Below are 26,843 nucleotides of genomic sequence, written 5' to 3'. Positions count from 1 at the left end.
TGAGAAAATCGGGACTCAGAGCTGGTCTGGGGTTTCCCATGGTTTTAAAAGAGCACAGATTATTTGTGAAATTATACTTCAGAAGTAAGTCACATTTTTCCACTCAATTGACTCAATGTGGAAATGAGCACAGAACTCTCAGCGGTAGGAATCAGGCACCTCTCCATGCTCAAACAACACAAAGTATGAGTAAAGTTTCATGGCACAGAATGTTAGACTGAATGCAGAGATTGGTGGGGGTGGCATGTGAGAACCGAGAGGAATTCTGTCTTGATTTTTACCGAACCTCAAATTCACCTGGACCATCTCCCATACCTCTCTCCCCTTCCTAGACCTCTCCAACTCCACCACTGTTGACCACTCAACACCAAAATCTATTTCAAGCCCATCGACTCTCACAACTACCCAGATTACACCTCCTCTCACCCACCCACCTGCAAGAATGCAATCCCTTACTCCCAATTCCTCTACCTCCACCGCATCCAATGTATCATTCTTTGCCACTTACAATCCGAGATATCCACAACCGGAGATATCTCTTTCCCAACCCCTATCATGGGGAGGCGCTCTCTGCGACTCCCTCATCTGCTCCACACTCCCCACTAGTCCCAACCACACCCGGCACCTTTCCCCGCAACCGCAGGAAGTGCGACACCTGCCCCTATACCTACACCCTCACCTCCATTCAAGGCCCAAAACAAGCCTTTCATATTTGACAGGGATTCACCTGTACATCCTCCAACTTGGTCTACTGTATCCATTGCTCCCGAAGTGGCCTCCTCTACATCGGGGTGACCAAGCGTAGATTCAAGGGCCATTTCATACAGCATCTGCGCTGTGTGCATGACAAATGACAACACCTTCCGTTTGCCAATCATTTTAACTGCTCATCCCACTCCCTGGGTGACATGTCCATCCTGGGCCTCCTCCAGCGGCGTAACGACACCACCCGCAAACTGGGGGAGCAGCACCTCATATACCACCCCTCCGGAGCCTGGTAACGTTGGCAGAGTGGGCAAGGTATAAAAAGTCATGGCAAGGCAAGGTGGGGACGTTGTGTTCAGATCAGCAAAAAGTGAGTGAGTACACTAAAGAAAGCTGTAGACTGGCCCAGCCTGTGAGCTGGGTACCTATCTGAATGCAAAGTCTTCTTGCGGTAACTTTTCAATGTGTGTTGCCAGTGGGCCTGAAGGTACAGCCTTATAGTGCAGATCTGTCCCGGAAGTGAGTGAAGAAGTAGGTACTATGTGAGTTCTAAGAAGGTGGCAGTGTCGGATACTAATGTTCAGGGATGTTTGCTACATGTTCTAGTGCCCTGAAATGTTGTTGGCAGGTAGCTAGGCTGGTAGACTGGGGAGCAAGTGTGAGCTGAAATCACTAAGTACCCCTCAGACTAAATGCTGGGAATTGTTAACAAGACAGTGGGTAATAGGATAGGAAACTGCACATTAAATGAGGCAAGATCTGCAGGTAATAAAACTGCTAACAAGTAATCATCCCAATAAATGGCATCTCAATGCTCGGGAGTAAGAGTCTTATCTGAACTCTGTTTGAAAACATAACGAGTTGCTCCTAACATTGAGAAAGCCTCTTACCAGTTAGTCAGTGATTTTCCTTGATTACCTGCCATCACCCACATTGTTCAGGCAAGATTCTGCCCATAGTCAGAGATACGTACTGTTTCAGGTGTCACACACTGTTGACATCAATGGTTGCACAATTTGAATTCAGGCATTGTCTTTTCCATAACACATCAGTAAAACTGAAGCCATCACCACCAACACATCTTTGCACTTGATTCAACCATGTTCTCCAGCTACTTTTGTAGACTGAACCAGTGTTCACAACTCCATTCCGTTCATGTGTTATTTTCAACCACAAACTTTAGCACTCTAGCCTCTCTGTCACAAAGTGACATTCTCGACTCACTTCCATTATTATCACTTCTCTGCCTGCACTTGTTACCGAGACCCTCATGTGGACAACTTTTGAAGAAGGGTCCAGACCTGAAACACCAGCTTGTCTGCTCCTCTGATGTTGCCTGGCCCGCTGTGTTCCTCCAGCTCCACACCTTATACTCATGGCTCCCTCCTCGGCACTCCAGTCGATGAGGTCATAAATGGCTCGTCAGTCCATGCTTCAATCTGCAGACTCTGTCACATATAGTGAGTTGGTGCTTAAAGGTGTACGAAGTGCTGGGGAGACCACATTTTGAGTATTGTGAGCTCATTTTGTCTCCTAATTTAAGAAATCATTTCACTGTAGGCAATACAGTGAAGGTTCACTAGGATGATCCTTGGTATGGAGGAATTGTCTTGTGGCCAAAGGTTAAAACAGACTGAGACTCTACTCACTGATCTAATTAACACATTTCTGAAAGGATTCTGAAGAAGGCAGTTCATCAGATGAATGCTGAAAGGATGTTTCCCTTCATGGGAGAGTTTAGGACCAGAGGGTATAGTCTCAGAATAAAGGGATGCCAATTTAAGATTGATGATGAGGAGAATTTTTTTCTCTCAGGTGGTTGAGAGTTTGTTCCAGTACAATTACAATACTGGCATCTATGTGACAACGTGGAAAAATTGCCCAAGTATGTCCTGTACACAAAAAGCAGGACAAATCCAACCTGCCCAATTACTGGCCCTAATCAGTCTACTGTTGGTCATCATTAAAGTGATGGAAGGTGTCATCAACAGTGTTATCAAACAGCATCTGCAACCTGCTCAGTGATGCCCAGTTTGGGTTCCGCCAGGGCCACTCAGCTCCTGACTTCATCACAGCCTTGGTTCAAACATGGATAAAAAAGGGATGAATTCCAGAGGAGAGGTTTTGAGATCCTGGCCCTCAAATAATGACTTACTCTCATGCTTTCCTAAACAACTTTCTATCCTGTACTGTTCATAAACTTCAGTTTGAGATTCTGTTCATAACTTACCCTACATTAAGTCCTGTTCAGTGATCATGCCTTGACATTAATGACCTAAGCATTCCCAATATGAATCTGGCTCTGTAAAAGCCAGTCCTCAAATCACCATCCTTCAATTGAATATCCAATATTGCCCAATTACACCATCTTAGCTGCTACAAGACTTATTTCAGCATTAAAAGCACTACGCAAGTCGAAGTTGCTGCTGTTATAAAACACCTCATACAGTGAGCAAATTGTGAGGAACTGGAGAATCAGGGGAACAGACTGAAATTATATTTGATATAACAAGGTGTAGAGCTGGATGAACCCTGCAGGCCAAGCAGCATCAGATGTGCAGGAAAGCTGACGTTTTGGGCCTAGACCCTTCTTCAGAAATGGGGGAGGGGAAGGGGGTTCTGAAAATAATAGGGAGAGAGGGGGAGGCATATCGAAGATGGATAGAGGAGAAGATCGGTGGAGAGGAGACAGACAGGTCAAACAGGCAGGAATGGAGCCAGTAAAGGTGAGTGTAGGTGGGGAGTTGGGAAGGGAACAGCTCAGTCCAGGGAGGGCAACAGGTCAAGGGCGTGGGATGGGGCCAGTAGGTCGAAGATGGGGGTGGGGCTTGAGGTGGGAGGAGGGGATAGGTGGAAGGAAGTACAGGTTAGGGAGGCGGGGACAAGCTGGGCTGGTTTTGGGATGCGGTTGGAGGAGGGGAGATTGAAGCTTGTGAAATCCACATTGATACCATTGGGCTGTAGGGTTCCCAATTGAAATATGAGGTGCTGTTCCTGCAACCTTCGGATGGCATCATCGTGGCACTGCAGGAGGCCCAGGATGGAGATGTTGTCTGAGGAATGGGAGGGGGAGTAGAAATGGTTCGCGACTGGGAGGTGCAGTTGTTTAGTGCAAACCAAGCGGAGGTGTTCTGCAAAGCAGTCCCCAAGCCTCCGCTTGGTTTCCCCAATGTACAGGAGGTTACAACGGGCACAGTGGATGCAGTATACCACATTAGTAGATGTGTAGGTGGACATCTGCTTGATGTGGAAAGTCTTCTTGAGGCCTGGGATGGGGGTGTAGGGGGGAGGTAAAGGGGCAGGTGTAGCACTTCCTGCAGTTGCAGGGAGAAGTGTCGGATGTGGTGGGGCTGGAGGGGAGTGTGGAGCGGACAAGGGAGTCACAGAGAGAGTGGTCCCTCCAGAAAGCAGATAAGGGTAGGGAGGGTAAAATGTCTTCAGTGGTGGGGTCGGAATGCAGGTGGTGGAAATGTCGGAGGATGATGCATTGGATCCAGAGGTTGGTGGGATGGTATGTGAGCATGAGGGGGATTCTGTTTTGGTTGTTACTGCAGGGATGGGGTGTGAGGAATGAGTTGCGGCAAATTCAGGAGACATGATCGAGGGCGTTTTCGACCACTGCATGGGGGGGGGGCACTGTTGCAGTCCTTGAAAAACGTGGACATCTGAGATGTTCGGGAGTGGAATGCCTCATTCTGGAAGCTGATGCGGCGGAGGTGAAGGAACTGGGAATAGGGGATGGCATTTTTGCAGGAGGGTGGGTGGGAGGAGGTGTATTCTAGGTAGCTGTGGGAGTCCGTGGGTTTGAAATGGATATCGGTTTCCAGGTGGTTGCTTGAGATGGAAACAGAGGTCCAGGAAGGAGAGGGAGGTATCAGAGGTGGTCCAGGTGAACGTAAGGTTGGGGTGGAAGGTGTTGGTGAAGTGGATGAACTGATCAAGCTCCTCTTGGGAGCACGAGGCGGCACCGATACAGTCAGCTTTCCTGCTCAACCTGCTGTGTTCATCCAGCTCTACACTTGTTATCTCAGATTCTCCAGCATCGGCAGTTCCTACTATCTCTGAAAATATACTTGAAAAGGTTGCCTCTAAGCTTAGTATTTGGGTAATACTAAGGTGAGAAGGAGAAAGACTTACAGAGGGAAAGACCTAAAGGTTAAATGACTGTTTTGTAATAGGCCTTAATTTTTCTTTTGGAATAAAAGATTGTTGGTCATGCTTGAAACATCAACAACTCAAGCAGCAAGTTTTGTGATTCTCAATACTGACGAACTTTCCTCGTGTAATACACCTCGAGGATTGTCAGAAATGTTTAAATCAAATGGTAGTTCGCTGCCACCATCCCCAGATTTCTTCTGCGGTCAACATTCTTCCCATTATAGGAAACATCTTTAATTTTGTCGCAGTAAGGAAGAAAACGTCAACTCACTGCACTGAGGTAACACCAAGTCTTTGTTGTGCAAAACACCATAGAAGCCATAACTGCAGGAAACCTAGACTCAGTTCACACAAAGACAAATGCACCACTTCTGCACTTCCTCAGTGCTCTGATAAAGACCAGAGATACTGAGAAATTTACAAGAAGCTGGGATATGCCTAACTTATTTAAAAGACAAAGAGCTCACAACTTGCAGATTCAGTGGTTGCAAAAGATGACTCATTCACACTTTTAAAGAATACAGAAGCTATTGTTAATAAAGCACCTTGGGCATTTTTATTGTCTTGTTTTTTAAATGCAGGTCATCCTATTACGATTTTCTCTATAAAACAGATCTGTTTGTATTGGGTATGTGCTAATACAAATCCACACTCTTTATTGAAACACAACAAATCATAGTCCAATTGAGCTGCATTTGCAATACCGGAGGACTAGGGCTCCCACACACAGCTAAAACAGTAATAATTCCTCTCGTTCTCTGAAGGCTTTGTATGATGGGTTGTGCTGGTTGTGAAGGGTGGGTGGAACAAGAGAAGAGTTAGTATGGTAAAGTTCAGTGGCTCTGCAATTCTTTTAAGATCATGTTATATTTTGAGTTTGACATTGTATTGGGTGGGGTACTGTTATGGTAACACGATGCATGTCTCAGTGGATTTATTTTTAGTGGAATACTATGGGGCTGTGAAATGAAACAATAGAGAAAGATTCCGTACAAGCTTACCTAGCGAATGCACAAATGGCAGGGAAGAAAAAGAATTGAAACATTTCAGCAATGAAGAATAAATAAAACTGAAGGGTATGCTTGTAATACTCCACAGGCCAAAGGAGATATTAACATTGAACAAACGTTGATCCTGACTTATAGTGGCACCGAGTTGTACAGCATGGAAACAGGCCCTTCAGTCCAACTCATCCAAGCAGATGTCCTAAATTAATCTAGTCCCATTTGCCAGCGATTGGCTCATAACCCTTTAAACCCTGCCTATTCATATACCCATCCAGAAGCTTTTTAAATGTTGTAATTGTACCAGCCTCCACCATTTCTTCTGGAAGCTCATTCCATATACACACCACCCTCTGCATAAAGAATTTGCCCCTTAGGGCCCTTTTAGATCTGTCTCCTCCCACCTAAACCCCAGGAAAAACACCTTGTCTATTCACCCTATCCATGCCGTTCATGATTTTATAAACTTATATAAGGTCACCGATCAGCCTCTGACACTCCAGGGAAAATATTCAGCTTACCCCTACAGCTCAAACACTCCAACCATGGCAACATCCTTGTATATCTTTACTAAACCCTTCAGAGTTTCATAACATCTTTCCCGATAGCAGGGAGACCTGAGTTGAATACAGCATTCCAAAACTGATCTATCCAATGCCTTGTACAGCCGCAACTTGACCTCCTAATTCCTGTACTCAATGCACTGACCAATAATTTGGACAACATGTTTAATGATGGCAGTCAGGACAACTGATAAAACAGAGAAAAGCAACACATCCAAAGAAATCACATGTAGGGCAACACAAAATAATCAGGCCTTCCAGTTCTCACGATAAGTAAATAAAGTCACCATTGTCTGACGAGGACATAGGGCTGATCTCTTGTTAGAATGCGGTGGCTGGTGGTGGTTTAATGTGAGGGTCAGACCGCCTCAGGAAGAGGGGGTGTGGAAAAGATTGAGAAGCAGAGTCCTTCGTGGTAACCTCAGCTGGTACAGGAACCAAACTAATATTATTGTTTTCATTCTACATCCCCCATCCAGTCAAGTGAGCTAGCCGAGCCCAAATATTTACTCAATGATTGATGGAGGTAGCTCCACTGACTGGGATTCAAAATGGATTTGAGAGCGGGCTGAAATACTTTGTGGTACAATATCCATGTGTCTCTTGAGTGCAGGTTCTGTGACTTTCCTTTATATTTAGTCAACATATTATCAAGAAAGTGACTAGACTGTCAAAAGATCTGATAATTCTTGGTACTTACACAATTGTTGTTCCTAAGGGCAGCTTCATACTGCAGTCTCACTCGTTGTGGCATCATGACATCATCCTGTGATGTAAAATACATGTTTCTTTAGCATATAAGTTAATATTGCTGCATTCATAACTGCTTCTCAAGCTGGCTTCTATCTGTTACAAAAGTCACTACACTTCCAAAGTGCTCCATTGATGCCCAAGTACTGTAGGGCGTCTAAAGGCAATGAATGGTGTTATACAAATGCATGTAACTCTCCATTCTTCCTCACTTGTTCAGACAAATAACCAGATAGCAGGGAGGAGGAGCTCCAATGATATTTCCAATGAAACATCTGTATCTACTCAAAATGGTAAAACAATCATGATCAGAAATTTACAAGTTTAGCGAGAAAATTATTCTTTGAGTCCTGACTTCCAGAACTGGCCAACAGTTACCAGAGATTGAGGTAGTCCATGATCTTTACCGATCCCCACACTCTTCTCCCACTGGCCATTACTTGACCGCCAAAAGGGAATGGAATGTATTTGGTGGTATAAATATTCTGCTGTTCAAAACTGTGTTAATCGCTAACTAAAAAAAAAACACTGATTGGTTCAAAAAGTTTCAAAGAAAAGCAATAAATGTTGAATGGTGCCTACATGTAAAAAAATTCCAGATTAGGGTGCCAGGAATTGCTTTCTCAACTGAATCAACCAAGAATGACCTTCATTTGTAAACCCTGTCGCAATGTCCCCATGATTCAGAGAGCTTGTGCCAGGCACACAGCACATTTCTATAAAACTGGTTTCCCATTTTTAGTGAGGTTTTATTTTCAGCAACAAGAAAATATGATCTGCTGTGCAGCAGTGCCACAGTTGCACTTTTACATTCTTATACAGCCCACGCCCTCAATCTTTCTCTTCCCTTTTTTTTGATTTTTCCCATCTCCTCCTGTTTAAAAGTGCTAACTCATACCTAGTTATGGATCTACAAGTGTGGTCATTCATGGCAGAGCTAAGGGCTCCTTAACTTCATCTGTGAGAAACATGGTTGTATCCAAGGCCTACAATGCTGGAGGTCAAGGTCTGGTCAAGAAACTTATTGAACTCTTTCTATTGATACGGGAGCTGAGGATCCAGCCTAAAAGATAGTAACTCCCTTTGTCCAGTGGAAGGGGGCCCATCAATCTTGAGACAATTATAGAGGTATCTCACTTCATTTCATTGTTGGCCAAACCTTCAACAGAATCTCCCTGAACCAGTGAGTGCAACACCTCAAGCCTCCCAGAGAGTCAGTGTTTTTTCAGAAAAGATCAAAGAGCAGTTGTTACGGTGTTTAGAGTTAGACAACTCTGGGAGAAATGCAAACCACAGGATGTGGCCTTTCATACCACATGTGCTGGCCTGATTAAGGCCTTTGATACAGTTAGGCAAAAGGGCCTTTGGAGTATCATGGGGAAATTAGGCAACCCTGAAAAATACATCACAATTTCTTGTTGGTCACATGTATATGGGTCTTTAAGCCCATTTGCAATCATTGGCAGAGGTAAACATGGCAGCTGTCCTCTTCAGCATGTTCTCCTACGTTTTCTGATGCTTTCCACGATGCTGGCATCAAAATCAGATGTTGCACGAACAGGAAGCTGCTTGTCTGAGTCAACGCCAGGCTAAAACCAACATCTCCAAGCACAGACTTCACACTTACCTCTTTGCTGGTGACTGGGCACTAGCTGTTAGTTCAGAGCTGGTAATGGGATGGGGCACTGAATTGTTCTTCAACACTTGCTATAACCTCAGCCTTATGTACAGCAGGAGATAAACTAAAGTCTTGTACCAGCCTGTTCCAGAAAAGTCTCAGCAAGTCCAAGGTTTCTATCCTTGTCCAGAACCTGTTAGCAGTGGATATGGATAAACTCACTTACCTCAGCAGCACATTCTGTACCACACTCTCTCCCTTTCTCTCTTGAGCTGTCTATACTGATGGTGTGGCACATTTTAGCTTATTAAATTTTCTTAGGGAATCCTGTGAGGGTGAGAACTTCATTCTTGAGTGATGGAGGTCATTCAAAGCCAACCACTTTTCACTGATCCTTATACACTAAAGCTGAAGGAGGCTGTGAACAATACACGTTTGATAAGAACTATCAGCATTACAGTATGAAGTCCAATTTGATTGCATCCCACACCATCAGGAATCAGTTTAGCTAATAGCTGTGGTGCACAAGCAATGACTCAGGGCCTGGAAAGATCGATCCTTATTGCCAAAATAGAAAACACCCTCTGACTTGGTCGGCACAGTATCTCAGTGATTAGCACTAGGGACCAGGGTTCAATCCCATCCTCAAGCAACTGTCTGTGTAGAATTTGTACATTCTCACCATTTCTACACCATTCCTCCAGGTGCTCTGGTTTCCTCCCACAGTCCAAAGACATGCAGCTTAGGTGGAGGCTATACTAAATCGCTCATAGTATCCAGAGATGTGCAGGCTAGGTGGGTTAGCCATGGGAAAGCAGGCTTACAGGGATAGCGTAGGGGCATGGGTCTGGCTCTTTGGAGGGTCAGTGTGGGCTTGACAGGCCAAATGGCCTGCTTCCACAAAGCCTGCATATAGTGCAGGAAGTGCTCATTTGGGCCATAATGAGAAGGTTGGCTAGAATGTGTCACTTCAATGTTGTAGTTGTTTAGACAGACATCTGTTCATCCAGATGAAGAAAAAGGAACATACACTTACAAATATGATAATATATTTACAATGGTATTTCACCTGTGCCACCTAAATGCCCTCAGAAGGTTTTCTTCTTCATTTCTCTCCCACTACATCACAGTGCAGTCCTAGCTTCCATCTCCTGGGCTGGAGGAGCTTGCCCTACAGTGGGGACCACTGGGCCTTGAAGATTTTGTAGGTGACAATGTTTTTCTTTTGGCTACAGGCCCCAGACACTGTTTCTTGCCCAGAACATGTCGCACCCTGGTCAGATTGACATCCCACGTGGCTGAGGATTGCAGACAGGATGGAGTCCAAAGGCCTGGCCGGCACTGGATCATTTCAAAAGGAGACATCAGGGAAGTCTGCACACACTCGCTCCAACAACTATGGGCCCACTGGCAGTACCCGGCTTCCTCCTGAGGAAGGGGCAGCTGGAATGGGGTCAAGGTCTATTGTCATACTGTTGCTGTGCTGTTGGTACTGACCACCAACAGTGACAGCAATAGAGTGGTTTGTGTGTATATCCCCAGCAGACTCTGACCACAGACCCAGCGTTTCTGCATTTTAAGTATGGCACCAGTGTCAGGAAGATCCTGGCAGCATTCAGTACTTCCATCTACAGCGGATGGAAACAGAGGACGTGGGGCCCCATAGAGGAAGGTGCTTGGTTAACAAGGTGAGTTTGGGATGATTTCATTTGAGAAAACTGACATAGCCTCACAAGGAGAAATCTTGCACGAAATTCAACAAATATGACACCACTGATGTGTTGCATTCTGGTTGAAGTGTCCACGTCACTCGGGAGGGATCAGTTGTTGGATTCCTTTTTTAGCCACTCAAAAGCAGACTAGGTTATCATCTCATCTACAGAATGCTGCCTCCGTCAGTGCCATGCAGTCTCTTTATTGGAGCACCAACATTGATTAACTGTTCTGGCAGAGAACCTAAACAGCCTTCTGCTTCAGAAGCAAGATCATCGCTAGCTGAGCCACAGCTGATGCCATGGAAAATCTTCTCACTCAAAGAGTGAGGACATAACTGAAATGATTTTCCAAGGAAAGGACATTATAGGGACAAAAACATACAGGAGCATTCAGAATTGAGCTGTAATCTATAATTAGAGCTGTTCTTCCTTATAGGATTTTTGGTCACATTTCGTGATACAGGCATGATGAAAACAGCAAGTTGTACAGGCTGAGCAAGCTGCAGCTGGGGACAGTACTTAAATACACTAATTTCTCTTGAGGTGCTTTCATCGGAACCCACGACTATTAAAACCACAGGTCAGAGATTGTTAACGCTACCAGACAAATGCTTAATGTAATGTACTGCTTTCTTTAGGTTGTGTTTCAGCAAAGCTGAAATCATTGGAATAGGTAGGTTAAAGACCACATTAAAATGGCAAATGAACATCAATGCATTAAGTGCTCATGTGGTAATATTGAGTGCTATTTCTAGATTAATTATATAACCATAAATATCACACTCCATATCATCAAACTCAGCTGCAACAATATAAGAATGCCACTTGAAGTTTTACGGTTAATTGCACATTATCTCTCATGATTCAGCTAACAACTTTATTAGAACTACCAACTGAAACAGTGCAATTCTAAACACTTGACTCCTAAAACCAAATGTCAGCTTGAGCCACAGTAGCTGCAATACAACAATGCAGTCAACACTCCAACTGGTTGCACTCATTCTTGCAATGCCCTCTAGTTTGGGGTGACAATTTTTTTGTAACCTATTTTTGCAGGGTTTTTCTAATATTAAGGAAGCCAAAGATTAAGAAAAGGCTTAGCCAGCTTTGGAGCATGATGATACTTGATCAATAAGCTGAAATGGCTTTTTAGGTTCCAAAATTTTCCTGATATCCTTGATTTTTTTGCTTCTCTGCATAAAATCCTACCTTTTCATGTCAAATATGAGCCAGTAGCTATCTTCCTTAAGATGTCCTCTGACGAGACAACCATTAGAGGTCAAGTCATTTAGACTTGCACAGAACTGGGATAGAGTTCCTGATGCAAACTAAAAGGTTAGAGACCTATTTCCAGAAGATCAGCCTAGCCTATTGTAGAAGTACATGCGTTCCATCAGCATAAAATGGGGAACCGGAGGGCTCTTGTGGCACAGTGGAAATGTCCTTATCCCTGAGCCAGAAGGCCCAGGAGTGTGTCAGATTCAAAAATATATTATATGTGAAACCTGATGAGTTTTTGGTTGATTAGCTCAAGAGCTCCCCGGTCAATATTTCATAGCTTAAATTTTTTTCTTATTCTTTGATGGAATGTGTGCATCGCAGGCACTGGCCAACACTGCTTGCCCATTCCCAATTTCCCTTCAATAAAATGGCTTTCCAGTCTATGTCAGGGGGCAGTTAAGAGCAAACCACATTGCTGAGGGTATAGAGTCACATGTTGTCCAGTCCAGTTCAGGAATGGTAGGCTTCCATCCTAAAATTCATATTTGTGAACCAAAAAGGGGCTTACAACAGCTGATAATAGTCATGTGACATCATTATTTCCAAGTAGTTTTCTAACTCCACATTTATTAAATGAACTTGAATCCCATCAGTTGGCTGTGGCAAGATTTGAACTTGTGCTGCCAGAACATTAGCCTGGGTCTCCAGGTTACCAGCTCAGTGACATTACTACTATGACCATACCACCATCATCCCAAAGAGAACATGTTTCAGGTCATGTGGCACAAGAAATTCCTTTACAGAAGTAATTCAAGTAATTTCAGTTTGAAAGCAACATTTGTTTAATTAAAAACCGTTTAAAAGATACATGTGATCAAGTGGTAGATTTAGTGATGAAGTTAATGGGTTCATCTGAGTCAAAAGGATGCCAAGGATGTGAGCAGACTGGTCCAATTTCAGAAAATGACCAGGGCAATAGATGGGAACCAGCATCTGGAAACTGGAGTGTATGACAGGGAATAAAGACAGTGGCTTTGATTTTCCCAATTTTTTTTTTGGAAACTCCTGTGCATCTAGAACTGGATGTTGGTCAAGGCAACATGACCAATATGAAGCAGTGCAGGAGTCCGTGTGGGTAATGGCAAGGTGGAACTTGATGGCATCAGCAGAAAATGTGGAACTGGAGGGTTCTTGTGGCACAGTGGAAATGTCCTTAACTCTGAACCAGTAGGCCCATCTACCCCAGGAGTGTGTCAGATCACACATTAGAGTTATATTCAAAATATATTATAAGTCAAACCTGATGTGTTTTTGGTTGATTAGCTCAAGAGCTCCCCTTCCTGTACATGCAAACTGTAAGATCTTTCTGATCTACTGTACCAAGACAGGTTAAGTGAGCTTCTCCATCAATCTTTCTTCACCATGATGATGCCATATTAGAGGCAGCTCCTCAGGAATAAAGAACAAGTAAATGATATAGTTTTGACAAATAGGATTAGTTGACTCCTGACAGTAATTAGCTTCAATACCCTTTAGTTATTTCAATCTTTTCTCACTCTGGCAGAATAGTACATGGATCTATTTAACCTTTCAAACCTAGAGTTAAGTGGTGGTGTCAATAATTTCAATGATGATGATGTTTTTACATTTTAATGTCATCCTTCCTCAGCAAGTTTTCCATAACTGAGTTGCTTTGGGATTAGCCCAGAAAGCTCAAAGTTCGCTGAGCCGGACATTGGACGAAGAAGTAATCACTTTGAATGTATTATCTCACGAGTTCTATACTGTTGGAGTTTTAGTCACTCAATGCATAGGATTTCAATACTGTTGCAGGATGGTGATGATAACTCCCAATTATTGATCAAGCTTGATGAACCATACATTGTATGTTACACTCTTGGGGTTAAAAAGTCAGATTTCAGAAAGCCAAATGGCTTTCACAAGAAATTATTCTCCAAACCCCAGAATTGGAAATAAAATTAGGATTTTAAAACAGGTTGTCTGTTGTTTCTCAACTTTTCTACCCTTTCTCAGCCTTTTTGTAGCCACTGGCAGCTACGATTAACAGTCAGTACTAATGGATTTTGTTTCTACCACATCAATATTTGTGAGCTGCTATGATGAGGGAGAGGAAAGTATAGGTAATAAATAACCAAGGCAGTCTGGCTTGGCACTGAGTATTTCAGGCCAAATTCTAGGATCATGTTGGATAGGAAAAATCCATTTGGCCTAGGGCATCTGTGACAATTCTTTGAAAGAGAGCTATCCAATTCATTCCGTTCCTTCTTACTGCCTTCATGGCCATACAAATATTTACTGTTCAAAGTACTTCTCCAATTTCCAAGTCATAGAATGGATCAAAGGAGGTAAGTGACCTCCCCACGAACTCTAACCAAACTCAAGTTAGACACTAAAGCAAAAAGAGTAGAAACATTCATCGTTGAGGCAAACAGATAAACTTCCCAGCACATACTTTTGGCCTTTCTGATGGCTGTTTCCATTAGGTCAATCTTGACAATTTAGCCATTATCAACAATATATCACAATGGGCTGAGTGGTTTCCATCTTTGCCAGAATGTTTTAATGCTAAGCGTAGTTTACAAGTATCACCCTGATTAGAAACAAATTCTATCACTTCACTTCATAAGCAACGTCCAGATTAACAAAGGGAAAGGGTGGAATAAGTGAACTGATTAACATCTACTTGAAGTGTTTACTTTTTCCTGGAAGGTTCAACGTTCAGCTGGTGTCGCAACAAAGGAGTCTGCATGTGGAAATTTGTTGTTTAAAAGTTAGATTCCACACTGCCTAGATCTTAGGGTCTCACCAACGAGAGTAAATACAAAGAAAGTGTTTCCTCTGTAAACCTTTCAATGCAACACTACATTGACAGATGTTAAAAGAGAACGGGAGAAAAAATATCGTTTCGGTTGAATTGAGAATCAGCAGGTTCTTTGAACACATCCAGATGACTGTCCCAGCAGGAATTCTGTACTCATTATCACCTTGCAAATGAGGTCCTGGCCTGTCCACGTTGCTTGTAACCAGTTCCTGTGTTAGCCGCACATCACCAGTAAGCCCCACTTCTTTTGAAAACTGGTTACATTGCAAGTATCTGTCTCACAAGCTCTAAATCTTTGCCAATTATAGTGTACAGCAACTTGAAAACTGCAGCAAACACTGGTAACAACTGCAGATGCAAAGTTGCCATGACACTGTCATTATGGTAGAGCATCTGAAGTGCCGTACGTTACATGAGCCAAGCTGGTGGCCGATGGAAATGGCAAAATTAAATGGCAAGTAGCTTTGTGTCAATCATTCACAAAATTCCTTCACAGGTGACATTCCCTGGCTCTAGTTACACCAACAGTCTTGAATTTTAAAAGGTACAGCTTCGAAGAATAAAGCTTAAAAGAAAGAATAATCTGCATTTCTATTCTCCAATGTGTTCACCATCTACTTCTGAACCAATGAATTACTTTTAAGTTACAGTCATTGTTGTAATGCAAGTCAACATTAGTTTAACATCCCTCTGGAGGACACAGAATTAAATTTTATGGACTGACAGAGATTACAACCAGCTTTAAATCTGATTGTCAGTTAATACTGTGCAATATTTCCAGCAGACAATTTTAGATGTAAATACATCAAATCAAATTAAAATCTATGACATATCCTGTCCACTTTATCATACTGGAGAGTTAATACTAAATGGTCAGTGTAAACCAGTACTTCAGAACAGCTAACAGTGAAAGTATATTTTCTGCAAGATTAAATGCATACTTACTGCATCCAGGAAACAAAGGAACCTCCCAAAACTCTGCACAACGGCCTGATTCTTGGCAAAACCCACTGAAATAACAGAAACATATTTTTCCTTTTTAAGGGCTAATCTCAAAGACTTCAACACACAATGTGCGATCCTCGTGAACCATGAACAAAATCGGTCATAACTTCAAATCTTACGTCAGGTCAGCTCTTAAATTGCAGTCATTCAATATAAATGTACCCCTAGAATGCATCACTACCTTAAAATACAATCTGTTTTGTGTATTATCTCTATGTATTATGTGACATATGATAACTTGCACCAAATGCCCACATGCACTGTGCATGTTTTAGCAACAAAGAGAATTTAACAGTAGTACCCCTGATCCTGTACCAATGCCAGCTCTAAAATATTCATGGTTTCACAGAATTTTTTCACATAATGTCAAGAGTTACTTGACACTGCTTCAGACAATAGGTGGAATAGGCACATGCAGTTCTGCAATGATTTAGAGCTGACAGCAGAAACAGATTTGACTGATTATGCTCCTTTCATATTTCTAACGCCCCTTTCATGTTTCTCCTCCCCAGAACATAGTCGGACTATGGTCCAACTCAATATAATTACACAGTTCAACCAAATGGCCAGTTTGATCCCAGGCAGTGCATAACAGGCTTGTTCATTCTGCGAGCATCATTAATTTGCCCAATGCTGTCCATGTGTGCACATTTTCCAAAAGAGATCACATTAGGGGATTCATCAGCAACAATCCTATTAACCTGCTTTCCCCCTGCCTTCAAGCATAATGTTACATCTGCTAACCCTACCAAAACTTTTGCATAAGTCACCAAACTGAGTACAGATCTAGCCATACAACCTGGGATCTTCCTGGTCTGGAAGAGTCTTCATTAATTCAGCAGTGAACACAAAGTATCAGTGGCTGATAAGAGAATCTGAGCCATATCTTAAAGGAGAGGAATGTATTTAATCATTAGAAACTGCCAAAGACATTCATCCTACAAAATAATGAGAATGACTTTGCTAAATAAAAAAATTCAAAACGTTGTCTCAGATTCCAAATTCACTCGCTTCTTTCTCTGTCATTTAAGTGGAACAAGAATACTGCATGTAAGGTTTCATGAAATCTTGTGATTTTAGTGCTAGAGTTTGGGATCAAATCAAATTCAGTTCCCATGAAGACCGTTCCAATAAGTGAAGCAATTCCCACAATTCAGAATGTGTTGGCGTAACCAGAGAATTGGATCCAACTATGCTGGTCAGACAATCAATATTTGTGCCAACAGGGCCACTTCCCCTCAGTCTATTCAAAATGTCCATTCCCTGTGACTGCCAGTCTAAATTTTCTACAATGATGCCAGTATTAATTACTGTCTTTACTTCCTAGTCAAAGCAGGGAGGTATCAAATTAAACACCTGGGCCGGACTGGAACCAATGTCCTTGGGGGTGCTTTTGCTAATGCTGTGTTGGAGGGTTTAAACTGATGTGGCAGGGGGATGGGAACCAAATATTGGACAAAAAAGAGGTAGTAACAAAAGCCTGTAGGGAACTAGATAATGGAGTCAGTGTGACTGAAGGGAATAGTAGTCGGGGAGCAGATGATGAACACAAAGGAACAGGTGGTCTGAGGTGCATTTGTTTTAATGCAAGAACTGTAGTAGATAAGGCAGATGAGCTTAGGGCTTGGATCAGTACCTGGAAAAATGATGTTATTGCTATTACTGAGACTTGGTTGAAGGAAGGGCATGATTGGCAACTAGTTGTCCCAGGATATCGCAGCTTCAGGCAGGATAGAGAGGGAGGTAAAAGGGGTGGAGGAGTTGTAATACTGGTCAAAGACAATAGCACAGCTGTACTGAGGACTCAAGCAGTGAGGCAATATGGGTAGAACTCAGAAATAGGAAGGATGCAGTAACGATGTTGGGGCTGTACTACAGGCCTCCCAACAATGAGCATGAGATAGAGGTGCAAATATGTAAACAGATCATGGAAAGGTGTAGGAGAAACAGGGTGGTGGTGATGGGAGATTTTAATTTTCCCAACATTGACTGGGATTCACTCAGTGTTAGGGGTCAAGATGGTTACCTACACTGTTAGCATAATTTCCCATTTCAAACCAGCCATCCAGCCAATTGAGCCACATTCTTATACATCCAGCTGCACAGTCTAAGAGTGTGTCTTGTGAATCATCGCCCAACATGAAGTATTTTCAATGCAAAGACAGGTATGATTCCTTTCACCTACATGATTTAATCACAGATCAAGGGATTTCTTGTTAGTTTCTAATTAATAACTGGATGGGAACTGGTCTTTACTACAGTTATTAGTAGTCGACTCTATTTCACACTCAACTTCTCAAGTAGTACGTCTCCGTTAATCTCATTGACTGATGCTTTAAGGCCATAGGATACTTTCCCCAATTTTCTATCATCTGCAAACTGGATGTTGTCAAGAAGATTAACGAACTTGCACAGGCAGTGAAAATCCATATGGGATTCCTCTTTCACAGTCACCCAGCTTGCAGCACTGCCGTCTGGGATTACTCCATGTCTTCTGTTGCTGAAACAGTTTTCCACAAATTTGTCACTAAACTCTGAACTTTGAGATCTTTCGTCTTGGTTGCAGCAGCTCCCACTATTCCTCCAAATGGAGGAAATCTTGCCAAATGCTTTCTGACAGCTCTGATTTGCGATCCCAAAAATATTCCTAACACAGCGAAACACTGACAATGTCACTGGAAAAAAGTAAAGTGACGATCTGGAAGAATGAGAATGGGAAGTTCTCAAACTGCATACTGTAAAGCAGTTTCTGCAACATTTGTGTCAAGCCTCTGCTGTGCCAACAGGCAACACATAGATTTATCTGAGGTATAGTTGTTGACTTTCCACTTGCCTCATGTTTTTATTCCACTTTTGGTGGGCGGGCTATTATTTTATAATCAGAGATTCACTGTGCCACATACTTATTCCTTTTATCAAATGTTGTGCTGACAATTCAGCATATCATGTCACAATATCCCATGGCATGCACCATCATTAAAAAGCTGTGTTAAAATGTGTTTACCGAGCGCTTAAAAGTTCAAAAGATTCAGCTGAAAACAAAGCTAAAAATAAAATGCAAAGTGCAACATTGCATTTCCCATGGAAATTCAGGAATAGGTTTATAGCTTTATAACTGCTAGAAGATCAAGTGAGAATTGTGAAATGATAAGCATCAACTGTGAACAGTGTTCTCACTAATATGACATTTTCGCACCCAGCAGTTTGAGGAAACTTTATTCAATTCCAGTTATACACTAGAATTGAGAACAGCCATGTAAAGGTCAGATAAAAAAAACTCCCGCAGATCCCACTCCTGCCTTAATGCTTTCATCACTGAAACTTTTTATCCCCCAATGCTTAAAAAAGTTTCATACTTTGAAAAAGATTTCTTAGAAATATATAATTAATAGGTATCTTGGAACTACACAGATTATGTAATGGTTTCCCCTCATAGAACGTTTAAGTACACTCATCTTATTGTATAATTTACATTTCATGAGATCTCTATTAATTCTGGTGCATATTTTACTTGCTACATTTGCACTCATCTATTGCAATAATTCCCAACATGAATGTCTTCTTCTTGAGACTGATTCCTACTGAATGTGTCATACAGCAACAGGCCATTCAGTCTGATATGGTCTGTTCTGGTGTTAACACTTGAACAAACTCCTTTCATTAAATTTAAACGCATATCCTTCTAAAGCTCAGGGGTTTCAGAGGGTAATTTAAGACTGGAAGAGATTGCAGTGAGAACATGATCAAGTTGGGATTAATGAAAAGGACAAAGATGTTTCCACTTAATATGCTTGGGACTGAGATTCAGCATAAGCCACTGAGGAACTGACTGGTGGGTGATCACAATTTAGTGTGGGACTGATACTTGGACAATTTTTTGGAAGGATGAGAGAGGATCAAGGAAGTTATTTGAGTAATTAAGTCCAGAGGTGATAAAATCATGGAAAAATCTACCAGTATTGGAGGAGTTTGTGTTGAGGTAAAATTGAACCGTGCTGCACGGGAAATATGAACATAATCTGATAAGGAGCCTTACATTCAGAACTACACTAAAAAGGATACCAAGGTTTAGAGAGTCTGGTTTGGCCTGAATGGTGGAACAGGAGATAGAGTTTGTGATCTGAAAAAGCATTGGAAATCTGACAAGCTGCTTTATGTGTGAGTGTTCCTCCCATTGTTCTTCGAATCACTGCATCCAAGTGATCCAATGGTTTTGGATGCAGTTCTGATTCGGAAACAGTTTTGCTTATGTTGTTACAATTTGGATTGCAGCACAGACATCCAGATACCTGTTCCCAAGTGCAATGCTGTGTAGATATGAAGACATTTTTTTTAATTCATTAACGAGACGAGGGCATCACTGGCAAGGCAGCATTTATTGCCCATCCCTAATTACCGAGGGGGCAGTTCAGAGTCAACCACATTGCTGTGGGTCTGGAGTCACATGTAGGTAAGGACAGCAGTTTCCTTCCCTAAAGGGCATTAGTGAACCTGATGGGTTTTTACAACAGTCATGATTATCATTAGATTTCCAATTCCAGATTTTTTCAAGTTAAATTCAAATTCCACCATCTGCTCCAGAACATCATCTGGATTTCTGGATTAACAGTCCAGCGATAATACCACTAGGCCATCGCCTCCCTTAGTCTTTAAAGTTATGAAAACACTTGATGGGTTGGATATAGGGAATGTGTTTCTATTTGTAGATGAGACCAGAGTTGACATTGAAATTACAAGATAGAGCCTAGTAAATTGAGCAGGGAGTTTCCAGGAATAACTTGAGAACCCAAAGAGCTGGCAGGGTGAACAGCTCAGATGCTTTTAAGGGAAAGCTATCCTTTTTAGCCTTGTGTTTCTAGTTTGTGCCGCGACACAAACTCCAACCCTGGTATATTTTTCCGTGATTTTATAGCCTCTGGATTTAATTACTCAAGTAACTTCCTTGATCCTCTCTCTTCCTTCCACAAATTCTGCTATCCAAGTGTCAGGTCCCACACTAAATTCTGATCACTCACCACTCAGATGCTCAGCGGCTTGCACTGACTCTCAGTCCCAAATATATTAAGCGGAAGCATCTTGTTCTTTTCATGAATCCCAACTTGATCATGCTCTCACTGCCATCTCTAACAATCTTAAATTATCCTCTGACGTGCCTGAGCTTTTGTGAAACTGCCTCTCTCTTTATCCATCGTTGATGGAAATCTTCTGACGGTTTCTTTTAAACATCCAGGCTAAATCTGCTTACCTCTTCACTTTTCTCTGCTCTTTCAAAAACTAAGGGTGGCACAAAGCTCAGGGAAAAGCCAATGAGGAACTTCATCACTCCCTTTAGCAGAGCACCACTGCATTAAGTGTTATTTAATAAGGTAGCAGCCGGCCCTTCCCCTGGGATTCTGTCCGAAATTTCCTTCTCCAACTCCAGATGTAATGACAAAAGGCACCGTAGAAAAATATGTTGTTGTTGTTGCTGCTATGTAAATGGAAGTATTTATTTTCTATCATACTATTATACACTGAAACCTGTTAAAATGCCGGGCTAGAAGGACAAGTTGTGTACTACAATCCTGAACATGACTGACAAATTTAAGTTGCAAGCTTGTTAAGGACCTGTCACCTTTTAGTTTTGTTTAAAGGAGATGAATTTTGAGATCACAGGTAATTATTAGAAAGAACATAGCCATAAGACCTCCCGCACATCCCAGATGTCCAAGTTCTTCAAGGAACGCAACATTCCCCCAGCAGTGGTCGAGAACGCCCTTGACCGCGTCTCCCGCATTTCCGGCAACACATCCCTCACACACCGCCCCTGCCACAACCGCCCAAAGAGGATCTCCCTCACTCTCACACACCACCCCACCAACCACCAGATACAACGCTTCATCCTCCGACACTTCCGCCATCTACAATCCGACCCCACCGCCCAAAACATTTTTCCATCCCCACCCTTGTCTGCTTTCCGGAGAGACCACTCTCTCCGTGACTCCCTTGTTCGCTCCACACTCCCCTCCAACCCCACTACACGCGCACCTTCCCCTGCAACCGCAGGAAATGCTACATTTGCCCGCACACCTCCTCCCTCTCCCCTATCCTAGGCCCCAAGATGACTTTCCATATTAAGCAGACGTTCACCTGCACATCTGCCAATGTGGTATACTGCATCCATTGTACCCGGTGTGGCTTCCTCTACATTGGGGAAACCAAGCGGAGGCTTGGGGACCGTTTTGCAGAACACCTCCGCTCGGTTCGCAACAAACAACTGCACCTCCCAGTCGCAAACCATTTTAACTCTCCCTCCCATTCTTTAGATGACATGTCCATCATGGGCCTCCTGCAGTGCCACAATGATGCCACCCGAAGGTTGCAGGAACAGCAACTCATATTCCGCTTGGGAACCCTGCAGCCCAATGGCATCAATATGGACTTCACCAGCTTCAAAATCTCCCCTTCCCCCACCGCATCCCTAAACCAGCCCAGTTCGTCCCCTCCCCCCCCACTGCACCACACAACCAGCCCAGCTCTTCCCCTCCCCCCACTGCATCCCAAAACCAGTCCAACCTGTCTCTGCCTCCCTAACCTGTTCTTCCTCTCACCCATCCCTTCCTCCCACCTCAAGCCGCACCTTCATTTCCTACCTACTAACCTCATCCCACCTCCTTGACCTGTCCGTCTTCCCTGGACTGACCTATCCCCTCCCCACCTCCCCACCTATACTCTCCTCTCCACCTATCTTGTTATCTCTCCATCTTCGGTCTGCCTCCCCCTCCCTCCCTATTTATTCCAGTTCCCTCTCCCCATCTCCCTCTCTGATGAAGGGTCTAGGCCCGAAACGTCAGCTTTTGAGCTCCTGAGATGCTGCTTGGCCTGCTGTATTCATCCAGCCTCACACTTTATTATATTAAACTGCTGGTGAGGTCCTGATAGATCCCATAACTTTCTCAGGAACCTACCCAGTCATTTGTAACACTATGGCCCACCAAATCTCACTCAAATTCTGTCTCCTCCTCAAACCTTTCACTTTCAAAGATCTAGCCTTTCCTATTCAGCTTGGAGGCCTTCCAGCCTTTTTCCTTGGCCTCCAGGTATTTGTCTGGACTCTAACTTACAATGGCCCAGCAAATGATTATCATTCGCTGAAAAAAGAACAAAGAACAGTACAGCACCAACACATCTTTCTAAACTCAAAAAAAATTGCCTCTACACAGATCATGAGTGGCACGGTGGCTCAGTGGTTAGCACTGCAGCCTCACAGCGCCATGGGCCCAGGCTCAATTCGAGCCTCGGACGACTGTCTGTGTTGAGTTTGCACCTTCTCCCCGTGTCTGCGCCGGTTTCCTCTGGGTGCTCCTGTTTCCTCCCACAGTCCAAAGATGTGGCTATGCTAAATTTCCTGTGGCGTTCAGCGGTGTGTGGGTTATCAGGGGATGGGTGGAATGCTGCAAGGGTCGGTGTGGACTTGTTGGGCCGAAGGGATTCTATGAATCTATGAAAAATCATATCCCTCTATTCCCTGTCTATTCATGTTTGTCAAGATGCCTCAAACGTTGCTCTTGTATCTGATTCTGGCAGCTCATTCCAGTCATTTACCACCCGCTGAAAAATCCTTGCCTCTCACATCTCCTTTAAACTTTCTCCCTTTTACCTCAAACCTACTTCCCCTTGTAATTGACCTTTCTATCCTGGGAAAAAGACTCCAGCTTATCCTTCTAATTTTGTGAACTTGTCACCACGAGTGTCCCTGCTGACTACACCTGCGGGAAGTGCACCCAACTCCAGCTCCTCGAAAACCGCGTTAGGGAACTGGAGCTGGAGCTGGATGAACTTCGGATCATTCGGGAGGCAGAGGGGGTTATTGAGAGGAGTTACAGGGAGGTAGTCACTCCTCAGGTACAAGAAAAAGGCAGATGGGTTATAGTCAGGAGACGGAAAGGTAAGCGGCAGGCAGTGCAGGGATCCCCTGTGGCCATTCCCCTCAACAATAAGTATACCGTTATGGATACTGTTAGGGGGGAACGACTTACCAGGGGAAAGCAGTGGGGCACAGGTCTCTGGCACAGAGTCTGTCCCTGCTCAGAAGGGAAGGGGGAAGAGGAGCTGAGCATTAGTCATTGGGGACTCCATAGTTAGGGGGACAGATAGGAGGTTCTGTGGGGATGAGAGAGACTCACAGTTGGTGTGTTGCCTCCCAGGTGCCAGGGTACGTGATGTCTCTGATCGTGTTTTTGGGATCCTTAAGGGGGAGGTGGGAGCAGCCCCAAGTCATGGTCCACATTGGCACCAACGACATAGGCAGGAAGAGAGACGGGAATTTAAGGCAGAAATTCAGGGAGCTAGGATGGAAGCTGAGAGCTAGGACGAACAGAGTTGTTGTCTCTGGTTTGCTGCCCATGCCATGTGCTAGTGAGGCGAGGAATAGAGAGAGAGAGGAGTTGAACACGTGGCTACAGGGATGGTGCAGGAGGGAGGCTTTTGGATTCTTGGATAATTGGGGCTCTTTTTGGGGTAGGTGGGACCTCTACAAAAAGATGGTCTTCACCTGAACCAGAGGGGTACCGATATCCTGGGAGGAAAATTTGCTAAGGCTATTTGGGTGAGTTTAAACTAATTCAGCAGGGGGATGGGAACCAAAATTATAGTTCGAGTAGAGAAAAGGTTGAGAGTAGGGAGGTCCAAAATAAAGTTTCAGGTCCACAAGATGGCACCGGCAAGCAAGTTGGAAGTGTGTCTACTTCAACGCCAGGAGCGTCCGGAATAAGGTGGGTGAACTTGCAGCATGGATTAGTACCTGGGACTTCGATGTTGTGACCATTTTGGAGACATGGATAGAGCAGGGACAGGAATGGTTGTTGCAGGTTCCGGGATTTAGATGTTTCAGTAAGAACAGAGAAGATGGAAAAGGGGGGGTGGGGGAGGTGTGGCATTGTTGGTCAAGGACAGTATTACAGTTGCAGAAAGGATGTTTGGGGACTCGTCAACTGAGGTAGTATGGGCTGAGGTTAGAAACAGGAAAGGAGAGGTCACCCTGTTGTGAGTTTTCTATAGGCCTCTGAATAGTTCCAGAGATGTAGAGGAAGAGATAGCAAAGATGATTCTCTGTAGGAGTGAGAGAGACAGGGTAGTTGTCATGGGGGACTTCAACTTTCCAGATATTGACTGGGAACACCACAGTTAGAGTACTATAAATGGGTCAGTTTTTGTCCAGTGTGTGCAGGAGGGCTTCCTGACACAGTATGTAGACAGGTCAACAAGGGGCGAAGCCACATTAGATTTGGTACTGGGTAATGAGCCCAGCCAGGTGTTAGATTGGGAAGTAGGTGAGCACTTTGGTGATAGCGATCACAATTCTGTTATGTTTACTTTAGTGATGGAAAGGGATAGGTGTATACCACTGGGCAAGAGTTATAGCTGGGGGAAAGGCAATTACGATGAGATTAGGCAAGATTTAGGGAGCATAGGATGGAGAACTAAACTGCAGGGGATGGGCACATTAGAAATGTGGAGCGTATTCAAGGAAAAGCTCCTGTGTCCTAGATAAGTATGTACCTGTCAGGCAGGGAGGAGGCTGTAGAGCGCGGGAGCCATGGTTTATGAAGGAGGTGGAATCTCTGGTCAAGAGGAAGAAGAAGGCTTATGTTAGGATGAGATGTGAAGGCTCAGTTAGGGCGCTTGAGGGTCACGAGGTAGCCGGGAAAGACCTAAAGAGAGAGCTCAGAAGAGCCAGGAGGAGACATGAGAAGTTGTTGGTGGATAGGATCAGGGTAAACCCTAAGGCTTTCTATAGGTATTTAAGGAAGAAAAGAATGACGAGAGTAAGATTAGGGCCAATCGAAGATAGTAGTGGTAAGTTGTGTGTGGAGTCAGAGGAGATAGGGGAAGCACTAAATGAATATTTTTCAACAGTATTCACTCTAGAAAATGACAATGTTGTCAAGGAGAACACTGAGATACAGGCTACTAGACTAGGTGGGATTGAGGTTCACAAGGAAGAGGCATTAGAAATCCTACAGAGGGTGAAGATAGATAAGACCCCTGGGCTGGATGTGATTTATCCTAGGATCCTCTGGGAAGCCAGGGAGGAGATTGCCGAGCCTTTGGCATTGATCTTTACCTCGTCATTGTCTACAGGACTAGGGCCAGATGACTGGAGGATAGCAAATGTGGTTCCCCTGTTCAAAGAAGGGAGTAGAGACAACCCTGGTAATTATAGACCAGTGGAGCCTTACTTCAGTTGTTGGTGAAGTGTTGGAAAAGGTTATAAGGGATAGGATTTATAATCATCTAGAAAAGAATAAATTGATTAGGGATAGTCAGCATGGTTTTGTGAAGGGAAGGTCGTGCCTCACAAACCTTATTGAGGCCTTTGAGAAGGTGACCAAACAGGTAGATGAGAGTAAACCGGTTGATGTGGTGTATATGGATTTCAGCAAGGCGTTCGATAAGGTTCCCAAAAGTAGGCTATGGTACAAAATGCGGAGGAAGGGGATTGTGGAAAATATAGCAGTTTGGATCGGAAATTGGCTTGCTGAAAGAAGACAGAGGGTGGTAGTTGATGGGAAATGTTCATCCTGGAGACCAGTTACTAGTGGTGTACTGCAAGGGTCAGTGTTGGGTCCACAGCTGTTTGTCATTTTTATAAATGACCTGGATGAGGGCGTAGAAGGATGGGTTAGTAAATTTGCAGACGACACTAAGGTCGGTGGAGTTGTGGATAGTGACGAAGGATGCTGTAGGTTGCAGCGAGACATAGATAAGCTGCAGAGCTGGGCTGAGAGGTGGCAAATGGAGTTTAATGCAGACAAGTGTGAGGTGATGCACTTTGGTAGGAGTAACCAGAAGGCAAAGTACTGGGCTAATGGTAAGATTCTTAGTAGTGTAGATGAGCAGAGAGATCTCGGTGTCCATGTACACAGATCCTTGAAAGTTGCCACCCAGGTTGACAGGGCTGTTAAGAAGGCATAGTGTTTTAGCTTTTATTAATAGAGGGATCGAGTTCCGGAACTAAGAGGTTATGGTGAAGCTATACAAAACTATGTACAAAACTATGGTGCGGCCGCACTTGGAGTATTGCATACAGTTCTGGTCACCGCATTATAAGAAGGATGTGGGAGCTTTGGAAAGGGTGCAGAGGAGATTTACTGGGATGTTGCCTGGTATGGAGGGAAGGTCTTCCGAGGAAAGGCTGAGGGACTTGAGGCTGTTTTCATTAGAGAGAAGGTTGCGAGGTGACTTAATAGAAACATATAAAATAATCAGAGGGTTAGATAG

General features: G+C 43.7%; 1 protein-coding gene across 1 annotated transcript in view; it reads right to left on the bottom strand.

Moving 5' to 3' along the window:
• Positions 1–26,843, bottom strand: part of b3gntl1 (UDP-GlcNAc:betaGal beta-1,3-N-acetylglucosaminyltransferase-like 1) — a 331,506-nt gene that overhangs the window by 288,035 nt on the left and 16,628 nt on the right. Inside the window, exons 4-5 of the mRNA XM_059653792.1 lie at positions 15,522–15,586; positions 7,131–7,196 (exon numbers count right to left, since the gene is read on the bottom strand). Of these exons, the coding sequence (XP_059509775.1) occupies positions 7,131–7,196; positions 15,522–15,586 (131 nt within the window). The remainder of the gene's footprint in view (positions 1–7,130; positions 7,197–15,521; positions 15,587–26,843) is intronic.

This window comes from Stegostoma tigrinum, chromosome 22 (genome assembly GCF_030684315.1).
Source record: "Stegostoma tigrinum isolate sSteTig4 chromosome 22, sSteTig4.hap1, whole genome shotgun sequence".
Classification (NCBI taxonomy): Eukaryota; Metazoa; Chordata; class Chondrichthyes; order Orectolobiformes; family Stegostomatidae; genus Stegostoma; species Stegostoma tigrinum.
This window is presented reverse-complemented; position numbering and strand designations above follow the sequence as displayed.